Below are 26,585 nucleotides of genomic sequence, written 5' to 3'. Positions count from 1 at the left end.
CCCCCCCCCCCGCCACTTCCACCATCTGAACCTTTCATAGTTTCAGTTTTATTTCGCCTGGTTGTGCAATCTTTGATAATAATAATAAAAAAACTCACATTCTACATGCGATATATATATATATATATATATATATATATGTCTCAAAAGTAAACATAAGAATAAAAAAAAAATGCATGTTTCAGTTTTTAAAAAGATACGAGTTGACGAAAAAAAAGAAGGTGAAAATCTTGTCTTATTGTAGAATGTCAAAATAAAAGAACCAGGCGTATAAGAACTTATGCTATTCACGAACCATAAATAAAACTTTTAATTAGTACATACTCCTAATTAACACGTTTCTTCTGTAATTTGCACCATACAATCTAGAAAACATTTAATTAATACCCTATTGGTTTTTAGTGACGATTCTTATAAAATTCTTTGGGAGTTTTTAATTTTAGTCACACGAAAATGTAGATATTTCTCCGTTAAAGTATTATGGGTTAAATTCTTCATTATTTATTCTCTTGATGTCAATTCACATATATATCATAGAATCACTATTAGCATGTATATAACGATTCTCGTTATATACATGCTAATGGTCACAAGCCTCATACGTAATGCAGATATAAAGGAAGATACAAATGCTTTATATATATATATATATATATAGCTTACCTGGATGAGGCGAGGAAGAAAAACCGGAAACGTATATGGTGAGGCCCAAGTTCGAAGAGTTTTCCGGTAAAATCGCCATTAGGGTTACTTCAGAAGAAGAAGGTAAAGTTTTCAGAGAAGACTAATAATAATAATCAATGGTGACTCAAAAGATGAAGAGACAGACTTGGAACCGTGTCGACGGAATAATAATAAGAAAATGTTTTTGTGCCGATGACCGGTTTATATCTATAAATACACATACACACGCGCATTCGTAACATTATATATAAGTGAAAGTAATTATGCATTTATTTTCTCGTTTGAAATATTTGTTGAGAATAAAAATATTCTCAATATATGTACAAAAGGATCCTTATATAGGAAATTTTTTTTATTGACATCGCACCGAGAAAAAAAAAAGGTCGACTAATAAAACTTATCTATCAGTTTTTTTTTTAATTTTTAATTGCGTGTACATATATGTGTGTATATACACTTTATTTAACTTTTTCTGTTTGTAATTACTAATTTCCAAAATGAATTGACCATAAATGCAGCGAGACTTTGGCTCTGGTCAAGGGAGTGCAAGAACCGTTCTATATATCTCATAAAGCCCAAGTTTTTTCAAAATAAAATAAAAACAGCTATATATGTGGATCAATAATTAGGTCATGAACGCATGTCAAATAAAATGAAGTTTCATATGGTAACGCATCCCCTCATAATATGAATAATAATGTAAATTTCATCATATATGTAACTATATATTAATTCGGGTTAATATGCACGGTTTGAGGAGTAGGACATTCATCACATCGATCACAAGATATGATCTGTTGACTGATCAAGAAAACGTTTCACAGCACGAGATTTTCAACGTGAATTAAGTAGACAAAAGTGCAACGCACGTATTATTGTTCGCCTTAGTCTTTGTTCTAATTACAAGATTGCCATTATATTGTTTGTGACCATTATCTTTTCTTAAAGTATCATAAAATTAAACTCATCTTGCTATTTTTAAAAGTTTTTTTTGGATGAAAATGTGAATCATATTATATACAATAACATATAATTAATTTACAAAACGACAATCGTACACAATACTACAGAAAACCTATGGTAAGTAGGAAACAAAAGTTTCGATAGAGGGAATAACATTCAAAAGCTAATTGATGAAGTGTTCTCGAGGTAAAACCAATCTTGTAATTGATGAAGGATCCAACACACACATATATATATATATACACGTATATATATATACACATGGATGAAAAGTAAAAAGGTGATGAATTATTTTTATTTTAATATTTTAATTTTTTTTAAAAATAAGGTATGAGAAAAATATCAAGATACATAAAAAATAAAAAATAAAAATATGTATCTCAATCCATCTAAACGAATAGAATTCGCGCATCGATAGGCGTGGGAAAATCGGTGGAGCAGACAGGACAGGAGTTTCGTTGTGCTAGAGAACGAGCGATGCACGTGATATGGAAGACATGGTTGCAGATCGTCCTGACCACCGCATTGATCTCTTCCTCTTGTTTACAAATCAAGCAGCATTCGTCGCCGTTTCGGACAGTTATCTCAGCAGTAGGAGGGAGTATCGGCACCAGCTCGTGCCCTTCGTCATCCGTCATGGCCGCGCAGTATAGCCGTTTGGTACTACGTAATATCAGCTCGCTGCTGATGTCCCAAGTCGCTCCATTCATCGTCACGCCGATGACGATCACAAGGCCGGGAGGGGCGGGAGCCACAGCTCGCAGGTCTCGGAACGAGAAATTGCAGTCGATGTATTCGACAATCTTATCCGCCACCTGATCTAATTGTCTCCAAGGAGCGGGAAACAATGGGAAAACTTCTCGGATGAAGACCGACAAGCGGTTGGATCTACTCAAAGAAAAACGCCATGTTGTGAAGGTGCCAATCAGTACGACGACAATGAGTAAAACATCAGTTGCTTGTGAGAGAGGTGCCTTCCACTTGTACATTCTCACGTATCCTAAATCAATCGACAACTCCATTCTTAGCGCCCTTTTCGTTTTCCCCTCTCGTCTGCGGCGATTGTAAGAGCAATTACTTAGAAACTAGGCATCAGAAGCACGTACCTTAATCGATCAATGGAGGAATATGTATGTATATATATATCGGAAAACGTATTAGAAAAAAAACCCTAATAGGCTAATATAATTTCCTTTAATTTCCTTGTATTTTTTTAAACAAAAATAAAACAGGAACGAACCTCTCTACAGCTCTTGGTATTGGAGGTTTGCCAAACTGATGCAGTATTTGTAGGGAAGCTAGAGAACTCTTTCCATAATTTGGTCTTGTATAGGATGATCATTCTCCAGCGATTTCAACCAAAATCCGTATTCACATTTTTTTCCCGTTCATTATACACATTATAAAAAAAACTTTATACTTTATAATATATGTCTCGGAATAATATGATTCCATTGAAAACCACAAATCTTATTCAGATTGGAATCACAAGTTTCAACACTCACACTCTTTCCATAATTTGGTCTTGTATAGGATGATCATTCTCCAGCGATTTCAACCAAAATCCGTATTCACATTTTTTTCCCGTTCATTATACACATTATAAAAAAAACTTTATACTTTATAATATATGTCTCGGAATAATATGATTCCATTGAAAACCACAAATCTTATTCAGATTGGAATCACAAGTTTCAACACTCACAAACAACCCCTGAAACCGGGAGTTGATTCTCCGCCGCCAAACAACCCTTTCTCCAGAACCCAACTCTCAATCATCTCCCTCGAGTTCACCCCCTGATCTGTCGGAACGAAATGTCCGGCTTCGGCAACCGCCACGTGGCACAGATTCCCCCACCTTTGGACATAACCGGCGCGTCCACCTCGCCCGTCCCTCCACACGTGCCTCTCCGCCGCCGTGAACCCACCCATCCCTCGCCACGCCATCGTCTTCATCCACTCTTCCGTCGAAACGACGCCGTCTCTCAGGTCTAGCATCCCCTGGTACAGCATCACCTTCGTCCTCTCCAGCGCGTACTCCACCATCTTCCTCGCGCTCTTCATCACGTCCCCGTGCATGGCCTCTTCCACGTCATCGCTGCACTCCTCGAAACGCACCGATTCATCCGCCCCTATGGCCCTCTTGGCCTCTACCTGATTCAGAAGCTCCTCCACCAGGTCCGACCTGTACGGTACTCTCCGACCGAAGTTGTACAGAGTGGCTAAACCGGTCATGTTCTGTAGTAATCTCAGCACTTTGTTTCTCGCGTCGGTTGCTTCGCTCCATTTCCCGACCTTCACGAGCTCCACGGCTCTCTCCTGAGCTCTCTCCAGTTCTTCCCTCTGTTTCGCGTTGACCAATCCCATGTAGTACGCGTTGACCGCAAAGGTCCGGACTTGGGGCACCGGATCGGTCAACCCGTTTCCGATCGCCAATCCCTTCAGATTTACCGGCCCGTCGGGTCTCTCCTTCAAGATATAGTACCCAATAGCCGGCACGTATTTCCCGGCGTAGCTCTCGCCGGTTATGTAAACCGGACGGTTTTGAAAACCCGGGTTTTGCTCGATGAACTCTACGATCGCAGCGTATAAATGTTCGGCCATCTGCCTCTGGTTTCTGGGTATGTCGTCTTTAGAGGCGGCGAAGCTGAACCCGACTCCGATCGGGTTATCAACGAAAAGGAGGCCGAAGAGGCGGTTCCACGCGCCGGGGTTGCGCTCGAGCTCGGTGGCGCGTGTGGTGACGCGCCATGGGCCGAGCTCGTAGAAATTGCCGATCATGGAGGAGCAACCAGGACCACCTTGGAGCCAGACAAGAAGAGGGGTCTGGGGAATCGGAGAAGTGGGTGTCTGAGCTTCGTAGAAGGCGTAGAACATGGAGGATCCGGCGGCGGGTTTCACCGGAAGGTAGCCGGATTTTGTGGGAAGGGCCTCGTCGGGGAACAGAGGCGGCGTAGGGGAGGCGGCGGAGACGGTGACGAAGCGGAGGAGGGAGAGGAGAGTAGCGAGTAAGAAGAAGACCGTACAATCCTCCATTATTGCTAGTGTGGAAGTAGCTTTTTTTGTGGTGGAGCAGAGTTTAGATAAATCAAAGAAACAGTACTCAGAAAGCGCACTAAAGTAGGGGTGGGCACTTCGGTTCGAGAATTTAGTACCGACCCGATCCGTCCCGAAACCGAACCATACCGAACCGAACCGAATAACGTTTGGTTCTAATTTGATACACTTTTTATGGAACCGAATGAACCGTTCCCGAACCGAACCGTATGAATACCGAACCAAAATTCGAATATTCCACTAATATATGTGTAAATATTATAGTTGGGTGCTTATTTGGTATTCATATAATGGTACCTTTCCGAACCGAACCGATACTAAAACCGAACCGAACCGAACCGTTTAACATTCGGTTCTAGTTTGGTACACTTTTTATAAAACCGAAAATACCGTTCCCGAACCGAACCGCTTGAATACCGAACCGAAACCCGAAACGCCCACCCCTACACTAAAGAATACCGCATGCCTGCGATTTGTCAAAAACTTAGATATGAATTTTGATGCGTATGAGTAAATATAGACAGGTTTCTATGAGCCAACAAATATGATTAATGATGATATCAACGAAAACTGTGAAAACATAAAAGCGCACTAAATAATAATATAAAGGCCACATGGTTCAGCATTGAATAGTTCTCCTTCTCTGGCTATTGTCAACCATTGATCATGATGATGAATGTCTTACCAAATCATCTTTACGTAATTCAGCATTACATGATGATGACTCCGATCCAAAGTTCACTGGCAGCTCAAGAACCCAATAAACAGGAAAATGAAAATGATCAACTGACGAGAAGATCGCAGTCTTTGGCGGCGACAGCAGCGCCGACACATCTGGAATCACAGATGCTATCGCTTCTGAGGAGACAGGCCGCGCGCTTTGCATGATTTGCTTTCGGAGTCTTTGAAGAAGAAGAAGAGCTGAGCCTCTCGTTTCGTGGGATTGGATCTACGCCCTCGTCTTCTGATGATGAGCAGACTCTTTCTCTGCATCAAGTTCAACCCAAATCCATTATACTATCAAAGGGTATATACACACACACACACACACACATATATATATATAAGAGCGTTTTCGTGGTTCTCTGAATTTTATGTTATCACCCATTACAGAGAATCCTAAATCCGCAAAAGTATTGAGTTCGCTCATGTTAAATCGGTCATAAACCCGGATAAAGAACGAGGTTTGTGTTAGGTGACAACCAACTTAAAACCTAATGCCATATCCTCCTTGATGCAATGAATTCTAATGATATAAACCCATTATAGAGAATCCCTCCAGTCAGCTGCCCTTTCTCACCAATTCTAACATGATAACAGAACCTAAAGGTGGAAGGACACTGAGCTGAAGGTCCGAGAGTCGCGTGATCCTTGTAAGCAATGTATTTTTGCGTGGGATCTCGTGAATCAGTTGCGACAAGACTAAGTTCTTATTCCTAAAAGATTCTTAAACGTGGTGGATCGAATCACTCACCTCGGGAGTGAGGTGTACTTTCTCTGCATTGGTGGGGAGTTCCCTTCATTCTCATCGTCATGCTCTTCGAGACGGGCAAATTGTTGTTTGAACTGGTCAACTCCACTGGCGGTCATCACAAATAAACAGATGCATGTCAAGAACGCTTGAAAGAGAAAACCAAATATTTGTGAAGAATGAAAGAGGGCATAAACCACTTGGGCTACAATTTGGTGTATACTGTATTCACAGTATAAATGTGAATGGAAGACCTTGGATATAGAAAATGAGAGTTGTTGTTCTCTTCTCCTTGTAGGTACTCTTGCAGCATCTGTGGATGATACTCCAATATCTGTTGTCCAGTTTCACATAAGAGTGTAAGAATATGAGATTGGCGTTTATGTTTGCAGAATTGAACAAAAAACCCTCCACAAGAGTGAAACACAGCATTTGGCTTTCGATGTTTTGTCTAAATTCCGAGATCCAAAATTTACCAACTTTTGTTGGCCATAGTCCATACCCGCCATTTTTCTCATTCCATATTTATCATTGGTCCAGTTTTCCCCCAATTTACAGCTCATAACCGACGCAAAATGGCCAAAATTCACAACCCACGTAAGAGAGTAGGGCTATTGGAGAAAGAAGAAGAAGAAGAAGAGGAGACATGAGCAGTGTTACCTCTCTGTACATGAGCTCTCTCACGTCTTCCCTGGTCAATTTCCTCCTTTCAAACTCAAATTCAAGCTTAGAGATCGGGTGCCTTGAAGGTTCATACTCCACGTTTGCCAACCCTTGAAAATATGGGTCAGCCAATGCCTACAAAAGGCAGAATATCATCGTTAATTTTATTGTTTTGCTAAGCTTTAATCTTATCTGAAGGTATGTAAGACATAATTACACATATTAACCCAAACATTGCCTGAAGATCAAATAGAACCGGAGCTAATCATATAGATATAAAAACTCAAGAATCACAACATGAATATGCACCTAGCTCACTTAACCACAGAATAATCCATGTTATGCCATCAAGATTTGAGAAATGAATATACAGAAAGTGTAACTCAACCGCTTTTGTCAAACTTTAGCCTTATTAAAGGTATTTCACACAAAAACCAACATCTGAGAACGAATTAGTTAACACAAATCTGATGCTACAATTCTGTTCAAGCACAAAAAAAGTACCGAGGATCTACCAAAAAGGAAAGAAAAAATTCCGGAGTTCGGGCCCTTTTGCTTACCTCTTCGGCAGAGGGACGGTCCTTGGGGTCAAATGCGATCAAACGCTGAAGCAAACCCAGAGCCACAGGATCGGCATTGGGGAATTTTTGGGAGAAAGGAACACGTTCCTTTCGCCTCATGTTACTTAAATATTTTCTAGCCTTCTCATTCCGAATCTACATTATAATTATAAAGAACCATGACACAGAGAAAGCCAAGAAAACTTGTATCCAAGCAATTTTATCTGGGTAGAGAAGCTTCAGCTTCGCGGGTTAGTTTTCGGACACAAAAATCGAAAAAGAACAAACCCTTGCTATAGTTTCCGGCGACGGAGTGCCAAGCAGATCAGTGACAAGTTCTAGCTGGTGCACAACGTTCTTGCCGGGAAACAAGGGTTTTCCAGTAAGCATTTCCGCAAATATGCAGCCAACGCTCCATATGTCAATAGCCGGTGTGTACTGCATGAAACATTGAGAAGAATAATGAAACTTTTTAGTGTTTGCAGCTGGTAGTAGCAATTAATGGCGGCAATGTAGAATAGTTTCATACTGGCAGTCAGTATAAATGTAGATTTTTTAGCATTATATCATAACCCTTCCATATCATGCAAAGAATTAAATGATACAGCCAAAAGCAGGGTGAATTGCAGACTTACATTAGAATAGAAACAACCACACAGCTCGGGAGCACGGTACCATCTCGTAGCAACATAGTCCTTGCAAAAGAACACGATGAGATTGGTCACTCAGCCGAGTATTCGATTGTTTCGAGCCTAATGGCTAAATACATACCTCTTTGTAACCCAGTTACTTGTTTGAAAGATTAACAAAATAATCAGGAATCTGTTATAACAGACTGTCCAAGTAAGACAGCATATAAAGAACAGATATATAATCTGTCAACTAATATCATTCTGCAATAATCAAATCAGAGCTTTCAAAAACTTATAAAATCATGGCTCGGCATATAAAAGAGATAGATACATACAGTCCAAAAAACAGCTGAAGGGGAATCAGTGAAAGAAACCCGAGCTAGTCCAAAATCGCAAATCTTGAGTTTGCAGTCAGCATTAGCAAGGATGTTCTTGGGCTTCAGGTCTCTATGGAAAACATGAGCTATACCCAAAACAAAACAAACCGAACCAAAAGGAGATCACAATGTCATTGTCCAGTTTTAAGTTCATCAAGGGTGAAAGTGATACAGAAACTCTAGAACAACTAATGCAGAGTAGAGGGAAACAAGAAACCTTACCTGAGTGCATGAATTTTAGTCCACGAAGTAGTTGGTACAAGAAGAATTGATGATGCTGAGGGGTGAGGTCGTCATTTACCTTAAGGACGTGATGAAGATCAGATTCCATCAACTCAAAAACTACATAAATATCTTTGAATTCCTTCCGACAAGGAGGGAGCATTATGTGTTTGATCTCCACGATATCCGGGTGTTTGAGAAGTCTGAGGAGCTTTATCTCTCTGAGTATCCGTATAGCATCTGATACATGTTCGAAGACGTTGGTCATCTTCTTTATCGCCACTTTTCCCCCAGTGTGTGGGCACAGGGCAGAGGCTACAACCCCATAGCTTCCTTTGCCGACCACTTCCTGAACCTGATATTGACTGGCTTCCCCATACTCGGTGAAAAATTCTTTCTCCAGCATGATTATCTGTCAGAAACAAAAAATCGTAAAACATATTGATTCCGGGAAAAAAGATGAAGAAGCTCACATTCCACCAAGGAAAAACAACGAAGAGAAGACGAAGGGAAGTGCTTGTCTGGCATAAAAATCATGGATTGCACATGTATATACACACAGACTTCACATTCCTTAGTTCAATTTCTATATCTGTACATCAGATTTCTCAGATCCTTTACAAACCTAATCATTCTGGATATATTCACAGATCAAAGAAACAAACCTAAAAATGTCAGTACTTCAAGCATATTAATAAAAAAACTATAGAACAGAACAAGAAACCTCGAATTCCTGGATTCGATTTCCCAGGAATTTTTTCAAGTTCGTCAGATTCGCTTTACACGCCTAATCTTTCTATACCCATTTACAGATCGAAGAACACAAGCCCAGGAATATTACGACTTCGATTTAAATTCTAGACACCCAGAAGAGAGAAAGGCCCAGAAACATCTCGTTACTGGATTCCATTTCAACAATACTTGGTCAATTTCTACTGCGACCATAATAGGAACAGATCTAGAAACCCAGATAGAGAAAACGAGAAGTGAACATGGAGAAACAGACCTTGTATGGTTTATTGAACTCCCACGAGCTAGAGAAAGCTAATCCAAAAGAAGCTGCAAAGAAGGAAGAAAAGCGTGTAGCGTGTGTGTACGGCACAAGTTTATATAAACAAAGACAGAGGTGATGAGTAAAGCAACAGCGCGTGAAATAGAAAGAGTCAGCTTTGGGTGATTCAATAAGCTATCCCCCCCAAGTTTCAGGGAAATATCATCAATACGAAGTCATGGGGTCCTTTGCATCTCCCAAACGCCGCCTTTGGAGAGAGAGGCGCGACGAAGAAGGAAAGAACGGAAAGGGGGATAAGAAAGACTCTCCCTACGTCGGCGGCTCCTCTGCCCCTGTGCACAGCTTTTTAAACGATGTCGTTTTCAGCCGACGAGGCCTCCGTTCAAATGGGCCCGGCCCACGAATGAGCGATGGTCTTACTGCCACGTGGCGCCCTGTGGTTCTCCTGACTGACACTTGATCCGTATCGTATAAAAGATTTTTTTTTTTGGGGGGTGTAATCATTTCTCTTCTCCCATGCCGCGGACACGAACACTCGAGTTAAAAAAAAAAGGGACCGCGAATAATTACGTAATAAATCGGCGATATATATAATTTATTGATCTCAATAATTGTGAGGACTCGTCAATTAATCACGGTGAATAAATTATAATAATTAATTGGAATTTGGGATAATTTGTTATAAAGCAAGTGCGATTGGTAAAGCAATTAATAACGATTAATCACAGGCCTGTCTCTTATTTTTTCTTCATAAATAATAATAATGTTGGTTGGTGTCGATGAAAAGACGAATAATGATGATAAGAATGATAATGATAATGATAATGATAATAATAATAATAATAATGAAATAATTGGCCGGCGGGTGAGGAGAAATACGATAGTACTCGGGATAATTATATTCCATCTATGTCGGAATATGATCGAGAGATCTTTGCTTACGCAATGTCCAAATCCAAAAGGCATGATTTTATTTTGTTCTCCCTCACATATATATATATATATATATATACAAAGGCGGATCTACGTGGGGCACTGGCTGTTTTTTTTCTTTTAAGAACATTTGTTATATAGTTTAATAAAATTTTAAAAAAAATGTAATAATGCCCCCATTGGAATTTATTATGGACCCCACTATTTTTATTTTTTAATGTATTTTGTGATGTTAGTTAACAAATCAAATAAAAAAATTGTATTTTATTTTTTTTCCCCTTTTTTTCGTTATCTTCTATTTTCAAAATTTCTACTTTTGTTTTTAATCAAATAAAAAAATATTATCAATTCAATTATAATCAAATGAAAATGTTAAAATTAAAAATAAATATTTATAAAAACTATGAATTTAAATAATCTTTAATATTTTTTATTTATTTGTTTTTATATATTTATTATACTTATAAATTTATCTATATATATTTATATATTTATTTAATTTTATTTGATTTGGTAAAGAAAACAATAAATAAACTTTTAAATTTTTTTTTGTAATAATATCTTAATATAGTAGTAAAAGTTCTACCGATAATTTACTTAAAAAAAATTCAACCAATAATACATTAAATTTTTAATTTTTGAGTTATTGTCTAGTTTATTTTATCAAAAAATATATTTTAAACAGTTATAAATATAATTATATAAATATATTTTAAAAATAAGAAATCATAGAATTCAATTGTTGAAGCTAAACATTTTTTAGATGATATTTTTTATTAAAATTTTATTATATATATATATATATTATTGTTTCGTTGTCCCCGTTGAAAAAACTTTCTGGGTCCGCCACTGTATATATGTGTTATCTATATAAGTTGATTGTATTTATTATTGTCAATGGCTCAATACTTCTCATCCAAAAATACGATTATATTAGTGCCAAAACATTATAGAATTCCTATTTGCAGGTAAAATATTAAATACGTCTTTAACAAAAAAAATATTAAATACGTCATTTTTCGCCTATTGTATGGGCCGCGTTATTGGGCTATTAGCCCGTAAGTTTTAGCTTACGGCGTCGTTTTATTCTAACGAAAGGCTTTGACGTATATCCATTTTTATTAGTCTTTTTTTTTATAATTATTTTCGTTGCCCCATTGTTTAATTTAGTTTCTTCAAAAGAAAAAAAAATGTGAAAACATAATAAACAGAATACAAAATTAATTACAAAACGGTATTTATGTGGTTGCAAAACACACGAATTCCATCGATGGTAAATGTTATATGGTTTTAACGTATTTATTGATACATGGTCGAATTAATATCAATCAAAATAAAGAAAACAAAGTGCCTGAAAAATCAAACCAAATTCAGTGTATTTGGTATTTGAATTTGATTTAATCGGAGATTTTTAAAAAAATGACGGGAGAGTTGAGGCGGACGGGGAAGAAAGAACAAGCGGGAGAGAGTTCATGCTTGCAAGCAAAGGGGGGGAAAAAAGAAGAGGAAAGCCGAATTCAGGCGTTTTTTTTTTAATTCCTTCTTTTTCTTTTTCTGATTTTCATCATTCGGGTTAGAGACTTTTTGCATCTTCAGACCGACAACTTCTCTCTCAATCTTCTCCCTGTCTCCTCGGATTTATCGGATATCGATTCCGATCATCGCTCCGACTCCCTTTGTCTCGGCTGCTCAGACATGGACAACGAGGTTGTTCAGAGAGTTTTCCAGGAGGGAGGCCGAGATTTCTTCCCGCAACAACCTTCCACTTCTTCTTCGTCTTCTTCGATTCTTCAATCTCTTCCTCTCCACGTGGTACGCTACCATCAGTTTCTGTCAATTCGGATTTTTTTTTTTAATTTTCCGGGAAAATCATCGGTGGAAACGTGGATTTGCTTTTTTTTTTTTTGTTATGTAGTCCTTCGATCATGGGTATTACCTGTTGGTGAAGTCTATTCAAGAACTCAGAGAGAAGAAGGACGGCATTGTTACGGTTGGCATTGGTGGGCCTAGTGGCTCGGGTAAAACAAGGTAGCAGATCTTCGAGTTCAGACCGAAATTTGCATCTTATATTGCTTACTGGAACAATTTAAGCATCTGTTTCATCAACATGTTCGATTTTGTTGCTTTTGTTGTTGGTGATGCACTCCAAGCTTGGCGGAGAAGGTTGCATCTGTAATTGGATGCACTGTGATCGCCATGGAGGATTACCGTGATGGTATAGACGACGGAAATGAACTGGAGACGTTAGATTTTGATGCATTAGTGCAGAATCTGGAGGTATTTCGAACTTTCAATCAGATTTAGATTCAGATTTCAACCTTAGTTCGATTATAATTTATATTGTCTTGTTTAGGCCCTACAACTTGCGGGTCTCCTGTGTGTTGGCTTCGGTGGCTTAACTGTGTTGTTTTCTATAAATAGGATTTGATAAAAGGAAAAGACACTCTAGTCCCAGTGTTTGATTTCCAACAAAAGAGGCGTGTTGGTTCGAAAACCGTGAAGACGTCATCTGGAGTGGTAAGCAAGGGAGGTGATTTTGGTCATGGTTTTGTTATGGCTGTTATGGGTTTTCGGTTCTGCTTTTGTTTTAGGTGATTGTTGATGGGACTTATGCTCTTCACGCACGATTGCGTTCCTTGCTGGATATTCGTGTTGCGGTGGTACTGTTTCTCTCCTTACAGCATTTACTAGATAGTTCTAGCTGTGTAACTTATGCATTGTATGCACAATGGACATGCTTGTCCTTAACTCTTTGTCTGATGAATAGGTTGGTGGCGTTCATTTTAGCCTTCTCTCAAAAGTGCGCTATGATATCGGTGACTCGTGTTCGCTTGATTACCTTATTGACAGCATATTCCCGTTGTTTAGAAAACATATCGAGCCAGATCTTCATCACGCACAGGTGGGGTTTTCTGTGTTTCTGCCCTTTTAAATTTCAAGAGGTTCGACTTCTTCAGTGGTTGGAATTGTGCAGATCAGAATCAATAACAGTTTCGTCTCATCATTTCGAGAAGCCATCTACAAGTTGAAATGCAAAAGCGAGGTCCGTGATTCCTTCGGGTCACTGTCTTTTGTAGCCTTCGGCTTGATTTTTTTAATAATGCTATGTCTTGATTAAAACTCGCATTACTATAATAGACAACGGATGCAGCAACTTCGTATGCTCTTCAAGGAGGTGGCGTGCAGAAGGATAAGTAAGACATGACTCTGCAAATACATGAGAATTGTTCAGGATGTCTTTAAATCTTCATTTGCATGATGAGTTGGTTCATTTGACATTGCTTTCAGTTTTATTGAGATGTACCTCAGACCCCCTTCTGCAAGTGAAGAGGCACGAATAAATGATTGGATAAAAGTTCGTCAGGCTGGTATAAGGTACTATCTGTCACTTGGAGATCAAAGGATTGTCGACAAGCATTTCATTATCCGCCCGAAAGCTGAGTTTGAGGTAAGGTATCACATGCCATTGTTGAAGTTTCAAATAACATTTTGTGATTTTTTTTATTGTTGATGAAGAACTATGCTTAATTATGGTTTCTGGTTCAGTATTTTCCTTCAGTAAAGAGCATGGCTCTGTTTCTGAAATTTGGTCAAGACAGTGACTATCTTTCATACATCCCTTGGAGGATAATTTTTGCAGTCCATCTTTCTGTGTCCTAATTGCTGAAGTATAGCAGGTGGGACGGATGACACTTGGAGGGTTGCTAGCATTGGGCTACAATGTTGTAGTAAGTTATAAGCGTGCTTCAGCATCTGTCACTTATGGTAATTTATCCCTGTCATTTGAGACGATTGACACTCTTGGAGAGACATTCCTGGTGCTGAGAGGGACGAATAGGAAGGTAATGGCTCATATTTCTTTTCTCAAAACAAGCATATGGGACCTTCAATAGAGAAAAGGGTTCTGTAAAGCACCAATGACTATTCTTTACTTCTTCAGTTGTGAGAAACCATCCATTTCAAGGTTCTTTTTCTCGCTCATGTGCTAATATCTTTCTGTATATAGATTGTTGGAGCTGAAGCTTTGAAGAGGAGTATTAATGGACCATGGATCACCAAATCATATCTGGAACTGATTCTTGAGAGGAAAGGTCTGGGAATTTTAGTGTTGGAACTCAATATTTAGTTTCAATGGCGTAACATGTCTTGTGGAATATAGTACAATCTTTAATTCTGCAAGCTAACCCTTGTTGCAGGTGTACCACGCTTGAATACACCGCCACTTTTGCATCCTTCCCCTGCAGCTGCTAATCCGGAAAAACAAATTGTTGCACCAAAGCCAATCCGCACTACTCGTAACATTGTTACCCGCCTTGAGGATTTATCTCAGCCTTGGACTCGATCTCCTACCAAATCCCAAATGGAACCAGTGGTTGCAACTTGGCATTTCACCTCATCTGATGCACCATGTTCTGTAAGCTCTGTTGTAGGTATGTCCATCTTAATTTGGATTTTTTTTCCTTCTGATTTTCCCTGCTTGATTGTTATTTTCTTATAGAATGTCATACAGTAGCATTATCGTTGCATTTTATGTCTAGGCTTTCTCATGAAGCAGCCACAGATTCCTCTTTCAGGGATGAGATAAGACTTGTTCCAATGCCTGATTCGTACGACTTGGATAGAGGATTGCTTCTTTCTGTTCAAGCAATACAGGTACTGAGGAGACAAATGATCAGAAGAAATTCTCTCCATTAAAAAACAGTAGCTTTTCTCTTGCACCTGATTGTGTGATGGTGTATGCATTTTTTATTTCTAGCAAGAGTTCCTTTGCTTATGATTATTGTTTCAGGCATTATTAGAGAATAAAGGGCCTCCGGTTATTGTTGGAATAGGTACTATTGCTTCTTCCCTCATTATATTGCGCAGCATTTCAATAGAGCCTAAAAGTCGTTTCAATGCTATTGACACTGGTCTTATTGTAGGGGGTCCAAGTGGATCTGGTAAGACTAGCCTAGCTCATAAAATGGCAAATATCGTTGGCTGTGAAGTGGTTTCCCTGGAAAGTTACTTCAAGTCCGAACAACTCAAAGATTATAAGCATGACGACTTTAGTTCCCTTGATCTGCCTTTACTTTCTAAGGTAATACTTTGGTTTTAGAACGTAAAAGGACAAGGGTAATCTATCAGTATTTGATTTAGGTTTATGTGATTTTAAATGTGTTGGCACGTCTCTGCAGAACATTGCTGACTTAAAGAACGGGCGAAGAACAAAAATTCCTGTTTTTGATTTGGAAACTGGCACCAGATGTGGCTTTAAGGAACTTGAAGTTCCTGAAGAGTGCGGTGTGGTCAGTGACCGTATCCTACTCATATGGACTTTTTGATAATGTATATGTTAGTATGTTACATAATAGTTGATTGTTTATCATGTTAAATTGGTGACTAGATCATATTTGAGGGTGTTTATGCATTACATCCCGAAATCCGGCAGTCCCTTGACCTTTGGGTTGCTGTTGTAAGTTAAATTTCTACTCAATCTTTATTTCGGCGTGCTTTCTTATCCATTCCTATTGTCTCATATATCTAAGAGCTTACTGGCTTAACTTCTTCTCTCTAAAAATCAGGTGGGAGGTGTTCATTCACATCTTATCTCTAGGGTCCAGAGAGACAAAAGCCGGGTCGGTTGTTTCATGTCTCAGAATGAGATAATGATGACCGTTTTTCCTATGTTTCAACAGCATATCGAGCCACATCTTGTGCATGCACACGTGAGTACTCTTGAGACTTAAGATTTTGGTCTTGTTTGTGATCCATCATCTATTCGTGGAGCTCAAGTTGTAGTTTATTATTATGATCCCACGTCCACCTAGCATGAGATTAGATGCCTATAGTTACTCACGTTGCACAAGCTAGTTTAAAAGGGGTAAAGTTCATCACGAGCTTTAAAACATTAATTGGGTTTTGTGTGGGCTGTGTCCTTAATACTTTGTGTTGCATTTCCCAATGATATAGGTCAAGATCCGAAATGATTTTGATCCCGTGCTTTCTCCCGAAAGTTCCCTGTTCGTATTGAAGAGCAACAAACAAGTAAGGGAAAAAATTTCGCATTCTGTATTTTTCTCCTTTCTTGCTTTTCTCTAATGAAATACTCACAATTGTCTACGTGTGTTAATAGGTTCCCTATCAGGATATTATCAGCATCCTCGATTCCACAAAATTCTGCAGTTCTGTTCAGAATTTTATCGATATATATCTCAGGCTCTCTGGACTCCCTGCGAATGGTCAGTTGTCAGATAGTGACTGCATACGTGTCAGGATTTGCGAGGGCAGGTTCGCATTGCTTATACGTGAGGTCTGTGTCAATCTGTACCCCCTTATCTTCTTCTGTAGTGCGTTGAGTTCATGAGAGGATATCAGTTTTTTCATGTCTTGAACCTGTTTATGTATCAGCCAATTAGGGAAGGGAACTTCATCATTCAGCCCAAAGTAGATTTCGATATAAGCATAAGTACTGTGGCGGGTCTTCTTAATCTCGGGTGAGGAAGCATGTCGAATTTCTTTTTAGTTTTTCACGCAATCCTCATTAGTTGAAACAATTATAGAAAGGGCCATATGAATGTTTTTTTTTTGGGGGGGGGGGGGGGTGCTGAAAGCCTGAAAGAGAAGCTGAAACTGTTTATTATTGTTCATGTCGTAATACAGAGTCAGAATGTTTATGAACTTGACATAAAAGAGAGCACACGTTCATCTCTATATTTGTATCAATCTATGGATACACAGAGAAATCATATCAAAATCAATATTTTTCATTTTTAAAGAAGGAAAAGAAAAGCTAATCATCATCTGAAGGGCTCGACAGGAGCAGATTCCTCGATCAGGGCAGCAGCCTGGAAACAATCGGCGGCCTCTTGCAACGATGAGACAGAGCCCTCGGCCTTGTAGAGCTTACCGAGGCTATACCATTTTTGGGGGGGGGGGGGGGTTAATTCAGGTACCAAGCAGTGGCTTATATAGAAGCATCTGCTTTCATCTATCAAGATGGGAAGGTGAATATGCGTTGATTTCTGAATATTGCAGGCTTAGATTTTGATGTTTCAAAATACCCATTAAACTTTATTATAAATTTTTTTGGTAGATGCTGATAGAGGTGGATCACCTGCAAGATGTGCAGAGTCCGTACATACAGATAAAAGGGGTGAAGAAAGAGGCAGTGTTGGCAGCAGGTGCAGCTCTCAAACTCGATGGTTCATACACAACAAAGGTTCGAGCCAAGAATCTCCTTTCTTTTTCTTTGGTTATGGGTTTTGATATATGTGAATATGAAAATGGAATGAGAGAAGTGACTGACATATGATGATGATGATGATGATGATGATGATGATGGTGTGTGAAAATGGTGGCAGAGTTATCTGCAAATAATAGTGGAGAGAGTGGCCCCCGTAGATAGGAGTTGGACAGGAATACATACACAACAGGCGGCAAGGCTACAGGAACTGGTGGACTTCATTCAGTCTCAGGTACCCACTACTACTAGTTTGATAAAAAAGTTGTATGAGAAGATGATGATGATGACAAAAAATGGAAAAATACAACAGGCAAGTAGTAGTAAAAACAGAGCGTCTTCGACGTTAGAAGGGGTGGTGGAGGAAATGGAGTCCCGCATCAAAAGGCTAGAGCGTTGGCACACCATCAACACCGTATCTACTCTCTCTCTCTATATATATATATATATACGTATATAATTTTGCATGGTGATGAGTGTCTGTGTGTGTGTTAGGTGCTATGGACGTTCTTGATGTCGGCGCTTGTTGGTTACTCTCTTTACCAGAGGAAGCGACACTGACCCCTTCCCCCCTCTTCCTTTGTCCCTTACTACTTATTTCTTTCTACATATATAATTATGGCCTTCCCCTTACAGAGAGATCCAGAAGAAGATCCCATCCCTCTCCCTCATCATATTCCTACCCCCCACACCCCCTAAATTTAGTAATATATATACATACATACACACACGCGTTAGCTTGACCTCCCTTGTATGTTCTATCCTACGGAAGAGGTTTTCCTCCAAATGTTGTACCCTGCAACCCCTCACCCCATTTTTATACGTAAACCCTAATAAGGAAAGGTAAGAACATTTTGATTTGCTATTTTGGGGGGTGCCCTTGTCTTTTTGCTCTCTCCATTTTATGCCTGCTCTCTAACTATCTTGTTAGTGTTTTATTTACTAGAGGCCCTTTAATTCAGCAATCCACCTGAATGCATTACAAAAAAACATTGAGGTAAATGGAAGTCCAACATTACCTGTCATCCTGGATTTTGAGATGAGTTTCAATGTCATTTAGAACCCGAGGTAGAACTATGGGCCAGGCTTATTTGCATAGTGGTCCAATATGAATCCTGATATATAGAACTCTAGGCCAGGCTTATTTGCATAATGGGCCGAGATGAAGCCCAAAATATGTCCGTAAAGAGTCCCACCTACAGGGTTTCTATTCCTAACATTGGAACCCTGCAACATAAAATCCAACGTCACACCATTAAACTCGGAACCTTTAGAGAAATTCGGCGTCCTGTTCCAGAAAATCTTATGGCCGGTATTCTCCTCCCGGAGGAATCGTGTTTTACCGGCGTGTTTGCGTCGAGTTGACCGTCTCTCTGATCGGTGATCTATCTCTCAAGGCACTGGGGACTGATTTCAAAGTAAAATGCATCTAACGGGCCTTTTGGTGACGGGGCTGGTTTTGTTTTTTGTTTTTGATGAATTTTTGCAAGACCTAAGTGGTTATTTTCGTTCGAATTTTGAAAATTTGGTGCCACAATTTCTCTGGTGAGCGGGAATCGCCTTTTCTCTGTAAATCCATTTTTCTGACGATAGAGAGGAGAGAGAGATGAGAGGCGGCGGACGGAGTACGGCGATGGACGCGGCGGTGGAGCAGCGCTAGCTAGGGAACTCACCAGTTTCTGATGTCAGCTTTGCGAGCAGCCGTCCGTCATCAGTGGGTATGGGTCGAGCTTCCGTTGCTTCAGATGTCTACTCCGACAGATCTAACCAGGCATCGGCGATTCGAGCCATCAACGCTTTCCTCTCTTCCCAATCCTTCCCACCCACCCTCCGCACTCACCCCATCCCTTCCCTCCAGGATATCTCCGAAACCCTAAAGTTCCTCATCTACGCCGTCGATTTCCCCTGCGATGCTCGCAAATGGGACGACGTTCTCGTTTTCCTTCTCAAATCCCTTCACTGCCCCTTCAAGCTCACCAAATCTACACTCCGTGCTCCCAACACCCCTCACAACTGGCCCTCTGTTCTCGCTGTCATCTACTGGTTGTTCCAGCTTGCTCTCTGCCGCCACCACTTGTCTTCCAACTCCTCCTCCTTCCTCGAAGCCAACTCCATGAATTCCTACGCCGTCGACAGCTATCGCCACTACATTCGCGGCGAGGATGACTTGGTTGGTGATTTGGACGCTGACTTTCTGGGGAAGCTGGAGGGGGAGAAGAGCAGTGTGGCGGAGACCATCATCTGAGAAGTCTGCCACCGAGTTGGAGGCTAAATTGGAGGCTCTGAGGAAAGGCCCATCTAAGAAGGAGGCTCTAGAGAAAGTAAAGGCTGACCTGGAAGGGGATGCCAACAAGTTCCGCACCATCATCGGGGAATATACTGCCCGGAATTCAGAGATCGAGAGAGTTCTGGAAGAGAAACACAAGGAACTAAATGTCAAGCAGGGGGAGAGACAGCGGGTGTGCGAGGGGATTGAAGGGCTGAAGAAGAGGGTTGAGCTTCAGAGTTTCAATGCAAGGGACGCAGAGAGGATGAAAAGGGAGTTGCAAGCATGATAGGGATATCGCCGAGGCTGAGGTTGCCAGGGACGCTTGGGAGCAGAAAGCTTGGGAACTCAACACCCAGATCCGGAATCAAATGCACGAGCTTCAGACTCTTGCCATGGATTGCAACCAAGCTTTCAGAAGGTTAGTCCACCACTTGACATCTACTCTCTTGATTCATCTGTGAAAAGACAACATCATATATTTGATATTATTGGAAGAAACCATATTGGAAGGGGGAGATGTTGTGTTGGGCTGTAAATCATGGAGATGAAGTAGATATATTCCCATTGTACTCATATTTAGCACCGGTTTTTCTTGTGCGGTTGAGGACAGATTGAAGATTAACATCCAGTACAATTTAAACGAGAAGGGGTCAACACCTGCAGAGGTGATGGGCGTCGACTACAAAAACATGGTGAAGCCTGCTTTGATGTCCTTTGCTGATGAGATAAACAAGAACTCCATGGGGAGGCTGGAGGAGCTGGTCAGCCTTCAACATCAATCCTCTGAAATTGCTTCTAAGATCACAAACAAAGAGACCCTTCTTGCGTCGCTTCAGTCGCAGATTGATGAAGTAAGTACCGCATCCTTGAACTTTCGAGTAGTTTGCATACATGAAACTGTCATTGCATCAGATGGCCTGGCCATTGGCTTTAGATGTTAGCGTCTTTTGCTCTGTCTGGCTTGACCACCTGTCAACACCATTCTGTTTTTGTAAGGGCAACCAGAAATCAAACTATGGCATCAATAATCCAATCAAGCCACCTGGGTTTTACTGAACAGCCTGAGTTAGAAGACGGGCAGTTATGTTTTCCTGAATATGGCTGGTTTGTTCCTGCGTTCCTGAGGCCTTTTGCTCTTTTTCATTTTCAGAATGAAGAGAAGATAAATGCAGTGAAAAAGGAAATAGAAGACTTCTCAGCAAAATGTGATGCTGAGGCAAAAGTGATGGTTGAAACTATCCGAAAGGAGTCTCTTAATTTGGATGTTGTGGAGAAAGAAGCTGCTGAGGTGCTAAAGGCATCTGAACTGAGATTGCAAGAAGCAGTTCAAAAGAGTGAGGAGGAGGTCCAAGCTTGTGCCGCCCAACTCCTTGCACGTATCGACTCGGTGTCCAAACAAAAAGAGTACATGGACACGCAGATCTCAAAGATCAAGAATGGAGTTTCTGAGGTTGCTACAACTGTTTCAGATGTATATAAAGGGAGCTTCAAGATGCACCTTGATGCATAAACCGCTGAACCAACCAGAGGTAATACTACAAAATCATCCGGGGAATTACATTCATGGTGATGCTCCAAAAAAAATAGTAAGTTCAGTGCTCTGAATTGTTGTTGTGATTATTTGTTGATATGATTAAAAAAACAGGCATTTAACGAGTTGAATTGGGTGTTAATGGATTCATCTTCCGGGAGAAGAGGATTGCAATATGAAAATTTTTCTAGATATTATAGACAGGTATACCATAGCATAGCATTGGATATTATATATAGATATTTGTTGATGATTACGATATCTCTCTTGTAACAACAACATCGTCCTAATCTCAAGTTTATTTGGAACATTTGTAACAAAAATAAAAATAACACTTTAATTGAGATTAATGTGATGTTGTTGTTACAAATGAGAATATCATAGTCATCAACAAATGTCTGTATATAATGTCTACTGCTCCTGTCCTTGACAGAGATGAATCCATAAACACCCACCTCGTTAAATGCATTTAGCCTGTAGGATATTATAAACACTTTAATTGGAGGAAACTTTCAACATATATTATAAAGATTCTAGGAAATAACCTTTGCTTCGTAGGATACAATAAAAATGAAATAGGATTCCCTTCTCCGTTGTAATTTACGCCTTTCTTTCTTTTTTTTTGTAAAAAAATGCGGTACTCTTTATGATAACTCCTATGGACTAAGTTTTAGGTCGGATGTATTCCGAAGAGGATTGATGAGTTGCTGATTCGGTTTCTCTGTCTGTTCCATTCGTTGATTCATGTCCGGAATTGACTTATTGATTAATCTTCTTCATCAGTTCATGTGAAACTTAAATGCAACAACTTTGGGGTTCATTCGACTGTAATTAGAGAGAGAGAAAGTCAATAGGAGATAAGAACGGATCCATAATGAGTGGACATAGAATAGATTAATAGAAGGAAATGGTAAGAGGATAGGACAAGCAGCACAGAAGGTAAGTCAACTGGGAGAGTAGCAGATTGTAAAGATGTCTGAGATGTTTTTGTGTTGTGTTGTTTATATGTGACAGAGAAACTGGGAATGGGACAAACTGTCTCTGTCTCTTTATTAACAGAGAGAGAGAGAGAGAGAGAGAGAGTCATTTAAAGAGTCGAGCAGTGGACCATTGGTGTTGGAGTTGGTGCCTAATAGTAATGGCTAATGCAGCTATTTATCAAAGATCACTAATCGGGTTTTTACAAACTCTGTTTGCCCACACAGACCCATCCTTCTACTCACTGCATCAGTCATTCAGTGATGAACCCACTCTGCTTCTCTCTCTCTCTCTCTCTCTCTCTCTGTGTGTGTGTGATCTGTGGGTAATTCTCAAAAGAGGGTAGTAAACATAAAATGGTAGGGCTTCTGCTATCTATCTCTATATTAGCTTTGAATGCCGCATCAAGAAGTTGGGAATGGGCAAAGAGTGATGCTCTCATTCTGTTTCTATATCATTGCTCTCCTATTGTTTTCCCCCACCAATAAAGTAAAACAGCTTTTTCTTATTATGCATATGATATATATATATATATATATATATACTCGTATTGTTTATACTATTTTTAAAAAAAATAACCATATATATAAATGGTTATATAATAGAGCAGACTATGTAACTTTGAAAATTAATCGGTTTGTTGTCACATCCATTTTATTTATACATGAAAGATATTTCAAGAAAACAAAAACACGAAACTCATGGCGAATCTTAGAAAACTTGGAATCTTTTGGAAAACCCTGCTGCAATTCCAAATCCAATGCCCTCTCAACATCCTCCCTCACTATATACCCGCAGATAAGAACAAGAACGCGACCCTACATATTAAAAAAAAAGTTACAATTAATATATTTCAGCAATCACCATCCATATATTAATATATTCCTTACAGACAACGAACCATCAAAGGTTTCAGGCACAGCCAAACATGGTCCAACTTCACTTTCGGTAACCTTAAAAACCCAACATTTACTACACGTCCCCATCCAAAGCTCGAACACAACTACTCACCACTTCCCATTTTCCGACAAAGCAACAAATCTTCATTCAAACTTACATTAACTCGTATTTATTGTGATCCACATGGGTATTGGCTTCAGCTCCTCAGAGGCATGAACTCGTAATAGTAGTAGTTGCACCTCAAACCGTTCGGTTTTCTCGTCCCGGTACAACCTTCTGGTTTGGTTTCGTCAGTTTTCTCCTTGTTTCCGGTTAAGTTAACCGGGAAGAGATCCAGCGTTCGGATTTCTCTCCTTTCTTCTTCGCTCCCGAGTTGGTCCGGTTCTTGAAATTTTGAAGTGAAGATCACATGGTGATTATTGTAGTGTGAAGTGTCCGACGTGATCATGGGGATTTTCCACGTGGAGCCTTTTTGGCTCTCCGATCTCCTTTCAGAATTTTCTGTCGTCCCATTCCTATTGCTGTTTTGTTTATTATTCACTGGAACAAGATCCTGAAGGGGAGAAAATACGTATAAACTAACTTGACTCTTTGATAAACTTTCCGGTTAAAAAAAGTTACCATTTCTTTTATTTTTTTTAAGAAAAAAATGTTTTCAGAATCTGAACGCGAGAGGGAAAAAAGCATGCAGCCTTTGAAGACCTCTTTTTTGCCTTATTGTTCCCAACATATCATGAAAAAAGCTTCCATTGCCCCCTCCCTGAATTCTTTGCTTCTCTTGCTCGACTTTCCATACATATGTATATGTATACTCTTTACGTATTATAAATACATTCATACATACATATGTATAAATTAATAAATACACATATATGTGTACATGCGTATGGGTTATATTTATCAGGGATTATGTGGGTTACTTTTTATATACCGCTTAAATAACGTTACTAGGATTTATTACCATTGTCGTGCCAACGTTCACAATGTTCCAAAACAAGGCCAAAATCCACCCAGAATTATATAGTCACATATACATACACTGCCATATATGTGTGTGTGTATATGTATACCTGAGAGGCTGTAGAAGATTGGCAGCTCTTTGTCTGCTCCACTTTGTGACCGCCTGTCCTTCTCAATACTATTAACCACGTCAACCAATATCTCAGAACAGAACCTAGCATGCACAGCTACTATATACGTGCTTTACATAAACAGATAGAAAAAAAATATGAATAATATTTATATATATATATATGTATATGTTTTTCTCGTTTGTAACGAGTGATTCATGCATGATCACAATTAAAATCTTTCGAAGATTTGTAGAAACTTCTAGTCTTTTATATTTGTTATTAGCTAGTTTTGATATATCACTGTGTCCAGTATTATTAAGCATATATGTCATCAAGGTTAATTGGTAAATACACGTGTTCCATATCACACACACACACACACATGTACAGATATATTATATATGTTCGTGATCATATATAAAAACTAACTAAAAGTATATGATGGGATCACTAATTACTAATTAGTTACCTGATAAAACCTTGTTATCCGCAGCAAGGTGATGTTGGTGTTCATTAGGGTTCTTATTAACATCTGCTTCAAGCCGACAGCGTTTATGCCTTTCTCGAGCCTTATGATTCTGGAACCAGTAGAAGACGTTTTTGCCCTCAATCCTCCCAAACTCTCGGAGCTTAGATGCTATCACTTGGATCTGTTCCGTGGTCGGTGTTCGTGTTCCCCCTCGGTAAAGCTCCTCTAGCGCCATTACTTGCTCACGTGTCGGGTTCCACCTTGAACTTCCCGTCTTCCTCGTACCTTTTCCATCCCCCTCTTTATTATTCCTTTCTTCTGTATTGCTGCCTGCGAATGCACGAGAAAAAAAAATAAAAACCCATTTAGCTGTTAGTAATATAGTCTCGATCGCCATATGTTTCACTGAAAAAAAAAATAATCGTTAAGTATATCATAATCACATGAATCATACAGACAGCGCAATACGGTAAGAGAAAGGAAACAACATTTTTTTTTAAAAAAAAAAGAGAGAAATACAAGATAGAGAGATGTCGGAATCAGTACAATGGTTTTGATTAAGAGGTTGGGAAGTGCAGTTTATGGGGATGGAAAGAGGTTTGATGAGGTCGTCGTTGCAGCAGTACCCCATTGTGTAGGAACCGATCGACCTTATTGGTCCAAAATGACTTTTTTTTCTTGGGGGGTGGAAATATAAAAATTGAAATATATATATGAAATTGAATTTGAGGGATTGATGGAAATGAAACTTTGAGTTTCAGTGCTGAGAGAAAATGATGAAAGAGGTTTACTTGAGTTGCAAGAGAGGTCAAAAGGAAAAGCAAAGGCTATTATGCATCGTATCATTGGCTCCGTCTCCCCTTTTTATAGCCAAATCTCTTTTGCATGGCTGTTTTTTCTCTGTACTTTTTTTTTTCTGATATGTCATCGCCACGTGTATGTATATATATATGTGTATATAATATCTGATTATAAAACCAATTATCTCTCGTTATTGGAGTGTGTATATATACACACACTGTATACATAAAGATCGGATTTTATAATTATATCTCTACCCGTATTCATGATTGATGTGTTCATGGTACGATGTTTATGATGTTACTGAGAGGTAAAGTAAATAAATCTCATTCACATTCCAACAAAAATAAAACAAATCCTCATTTTTATTTTTATTCTTCAGTCTCCGTTGTGCATATATTTCTCACTAACTATTTGTTTCGCTGTTTCATAATCTGTAGTTTAATTACATGTAATATCGTTATTCGTTCGAGACATGTGACATGCATCCGTGCGGTTACCTAATCAACGCACAGAAGAACCCTTTACAACAAATTTCTTGGGCTTATTATTATAATGGGCCGGACCGCTTGTGACCCATTTTATGATATGCGTTCGTGCCAAATATTTAATTTTAATATAAATTCCGCAAATAAAAATATGGACGGAATGGTGCTCGTCTTCTGTACTGTTTCTTTTCCTTTTGATCTTATGGGCCATCAGACATTCTCTTGAATGGTGAGTTTATTATTGGAATTAAATATTTAAAAAGAAAATAAGGGCTGGATC

General features: G+C 39.3%; 6 protein-coding genes and 1 pseudogene across 7 annotated transcripts in view; 2 read left to right on the top strand and 5 right to left on the bottom strand.

Moving 5' to 3' along the window:
* Positions 1-757, bottom strand: part of LOC104824578 (homeobox-leucine zipper protein ATHB-17-like) — a 2,595-nt gene extending 1,838 nt beyond the window's left edge. Inside the window, exons 1-2 of the mRNA XM_019203658.1 lie at positions 664-757; positions 338-344 (exon numbers count right to left, since the gene is read on the bottom strand). Of these exons, the coding sequence (XP_019059203.1) occupies positions 338-344; positions 664-742 (86 nt within the window). The 5' untranslated portion in view covers positions 743-757. The remainder of the gene's footprint in view (positions 1-337; positions 345-663) is intronic.
* Positions 758-2,036: 1,279 nt separating this feature from the next.
* LOC104824577 lies at positions 2,037-2,669 on the bottom strand. The gene has a single exon (XM_010556672.1). It carries the CDS (start codon positions 2,667-2,669, stop codon positions 2,037-2,039), a length of 633 nt encoding a protein of 210 aa, XP_010554974.1.
* A 330-nt stretch (positions 2,670-2,999) lies between these two features.
* On the bottom strand, positions 3,000-4,756 carry LOC104824145 (serine carboxypeptidase-like 50). The gene is made up of 2 exons (XM_010556122.1): positions 3,310-4,756; positions 3,000-3,109 (listed from the first exon to the last, which is right to left on the bottom strand). The coding sequence occupies exon 1, from the start codon at positions 4,681-4,683 to the stop codon at positions 3,349-3,351; it is 1,335 nt and encodes a 444-aa protein (XP_010554424.1). The 5' UTR covers positions 4,684-4,756; the 3' UTR covers positions 3,000-3,109; positions 3,310-3,348.
* Positions 4,757-5,275: 519 nt separating this feature from the next.
* On the bottom strand, positions 5,276-9,959 carry LOC104824146 (mitogen-activated protein kinase 17). The gene is made up of 10 exons (XM_010556123.2): positions 9,636-9,959; positions 8,630-9,041; positions 8,366-8,493; positions 8,034-8,093; positions 7,687-7,836; positions 7,399-7,554; positions 6,836-6,973; positions 6,430-6,509; positions 6,179-6,283; positions 5,276-5,691 (listed from the first exon to the last, which is right to left on the bottom strand). The coding sequence occupies exons 2-10, from the start codon at positions 9,033-9,035 to the stop codon at positions 5,487-5,489; spliced, it is 1,428 nt and encodes a 475-aa protein (XP_010554425.1). The 5' UTR covers positions 9,036-9,041; positions 9,636-9,959; the 3' UTR covers positions 5,276-5,486.
* A 2,030-nt stretch (positions 9,960-11,989) lies between these two features.
* LOC104824139 lies at positions 11,990-20,916 on the top strand. Its single transcript, XM_010556116.2, has 27 exons — positions 11,990-12,386; positions 12,490-12,602; positions 12,725-12,851; positions 12,996-13,091; positions 13,166-13,234; positions 13,342-13,476; positions 13,549-13,617; positions 13,713-13,768; positions 13,863-14,022; positions 14,252-14,416; positions 14,581-14,665; positions 14,771-15,004; positions 15,136-15,227; positions 15,364-15,406; positions 15,497-15,654; positions 15,752-15,862; positions 15,961-16,029; positions 16,139-16,282; positions 16,527-16,601; positions 16,690-16,866; positions 16,965-17,050; positions 17,506-17,560; positions 17,650-17,775; positions 17,918-18,031; positions 18,110-18,211; positions 18,292-20,483; positions 20,676-20,916. The coding sequence occupies exons 1-26, from the start codon at positions 12,270-12,272 to the stop codon at positions 18,355-18,357; spliced, it is 2,844 nt and encodes a 947-aa protein (XP_010554418.1). The 5' UTR covers positions 11,990-12,269; the 3' UTR covers positions 18,358-20,483; positions 20,676-20,916.
* Positions 19,403-22,307, top strand: LOC104824140 (annotated as a pseudogene).
* Positions 22,308-23,470: 1,163 nt separating this feature from the next.
* Positions 23,471-25,806, bottom strand: LOC104824138 (WUSCHEL-related homeobox 6). 2 transcript variants are annotated; one of them, XM_010556113.2, is made up of 4 exons: positions 25,563-25,806; positions 25,017-25,346; positions 24,545-24,612; positions 23,471-24,027 (listed from the first exon to the last, which is right to left on the bottom strand). In XM_010556113.2, the coding sequence occupies exons 1-4, from the start codon at positions 25,645-25,647 to the stop codon at positions 23,671-23,673; spliced, it is 840 nt and encodes a 279-aa protein (XP_010554415.1). In that variant the 5' UTR covers positions 25,648-25,806; the 3' UTR covers positions 23,471-23,670. The 2 variants fall into 2 exon arrangements, with proteins under 2 accessions (XP_010554415.1, XP_010554416.1); XM_010556114.2 differs by having other exon boundaries at positions 24,545-24,597.
* Positions 25,807-26,585: the final 779 nt, after the last annotated feature.

The sequence above is a fragment of the Tarenaya hassleriana genome, unplaced genomic scaffold (genome assembly GCF_000463585.1).
Source record: "Tarenaya hassleriana unplaced genomic scaffold, ASM46358v1 Cleome4, whole genome shotgun sequence".
In the NCBI taxonomy this organism is placed as follows: Eukaryota; Viridiplantae; Streptophyta; class Magnoliopsida; order Brassicales; family Cleomaceae; genus Tarenaya; species Tarenaya hassleriana.
Note: the sequence above shows the minus strand (reverse complement) of the source record. Positions and strands in the feature narration are given on the sequence as shown.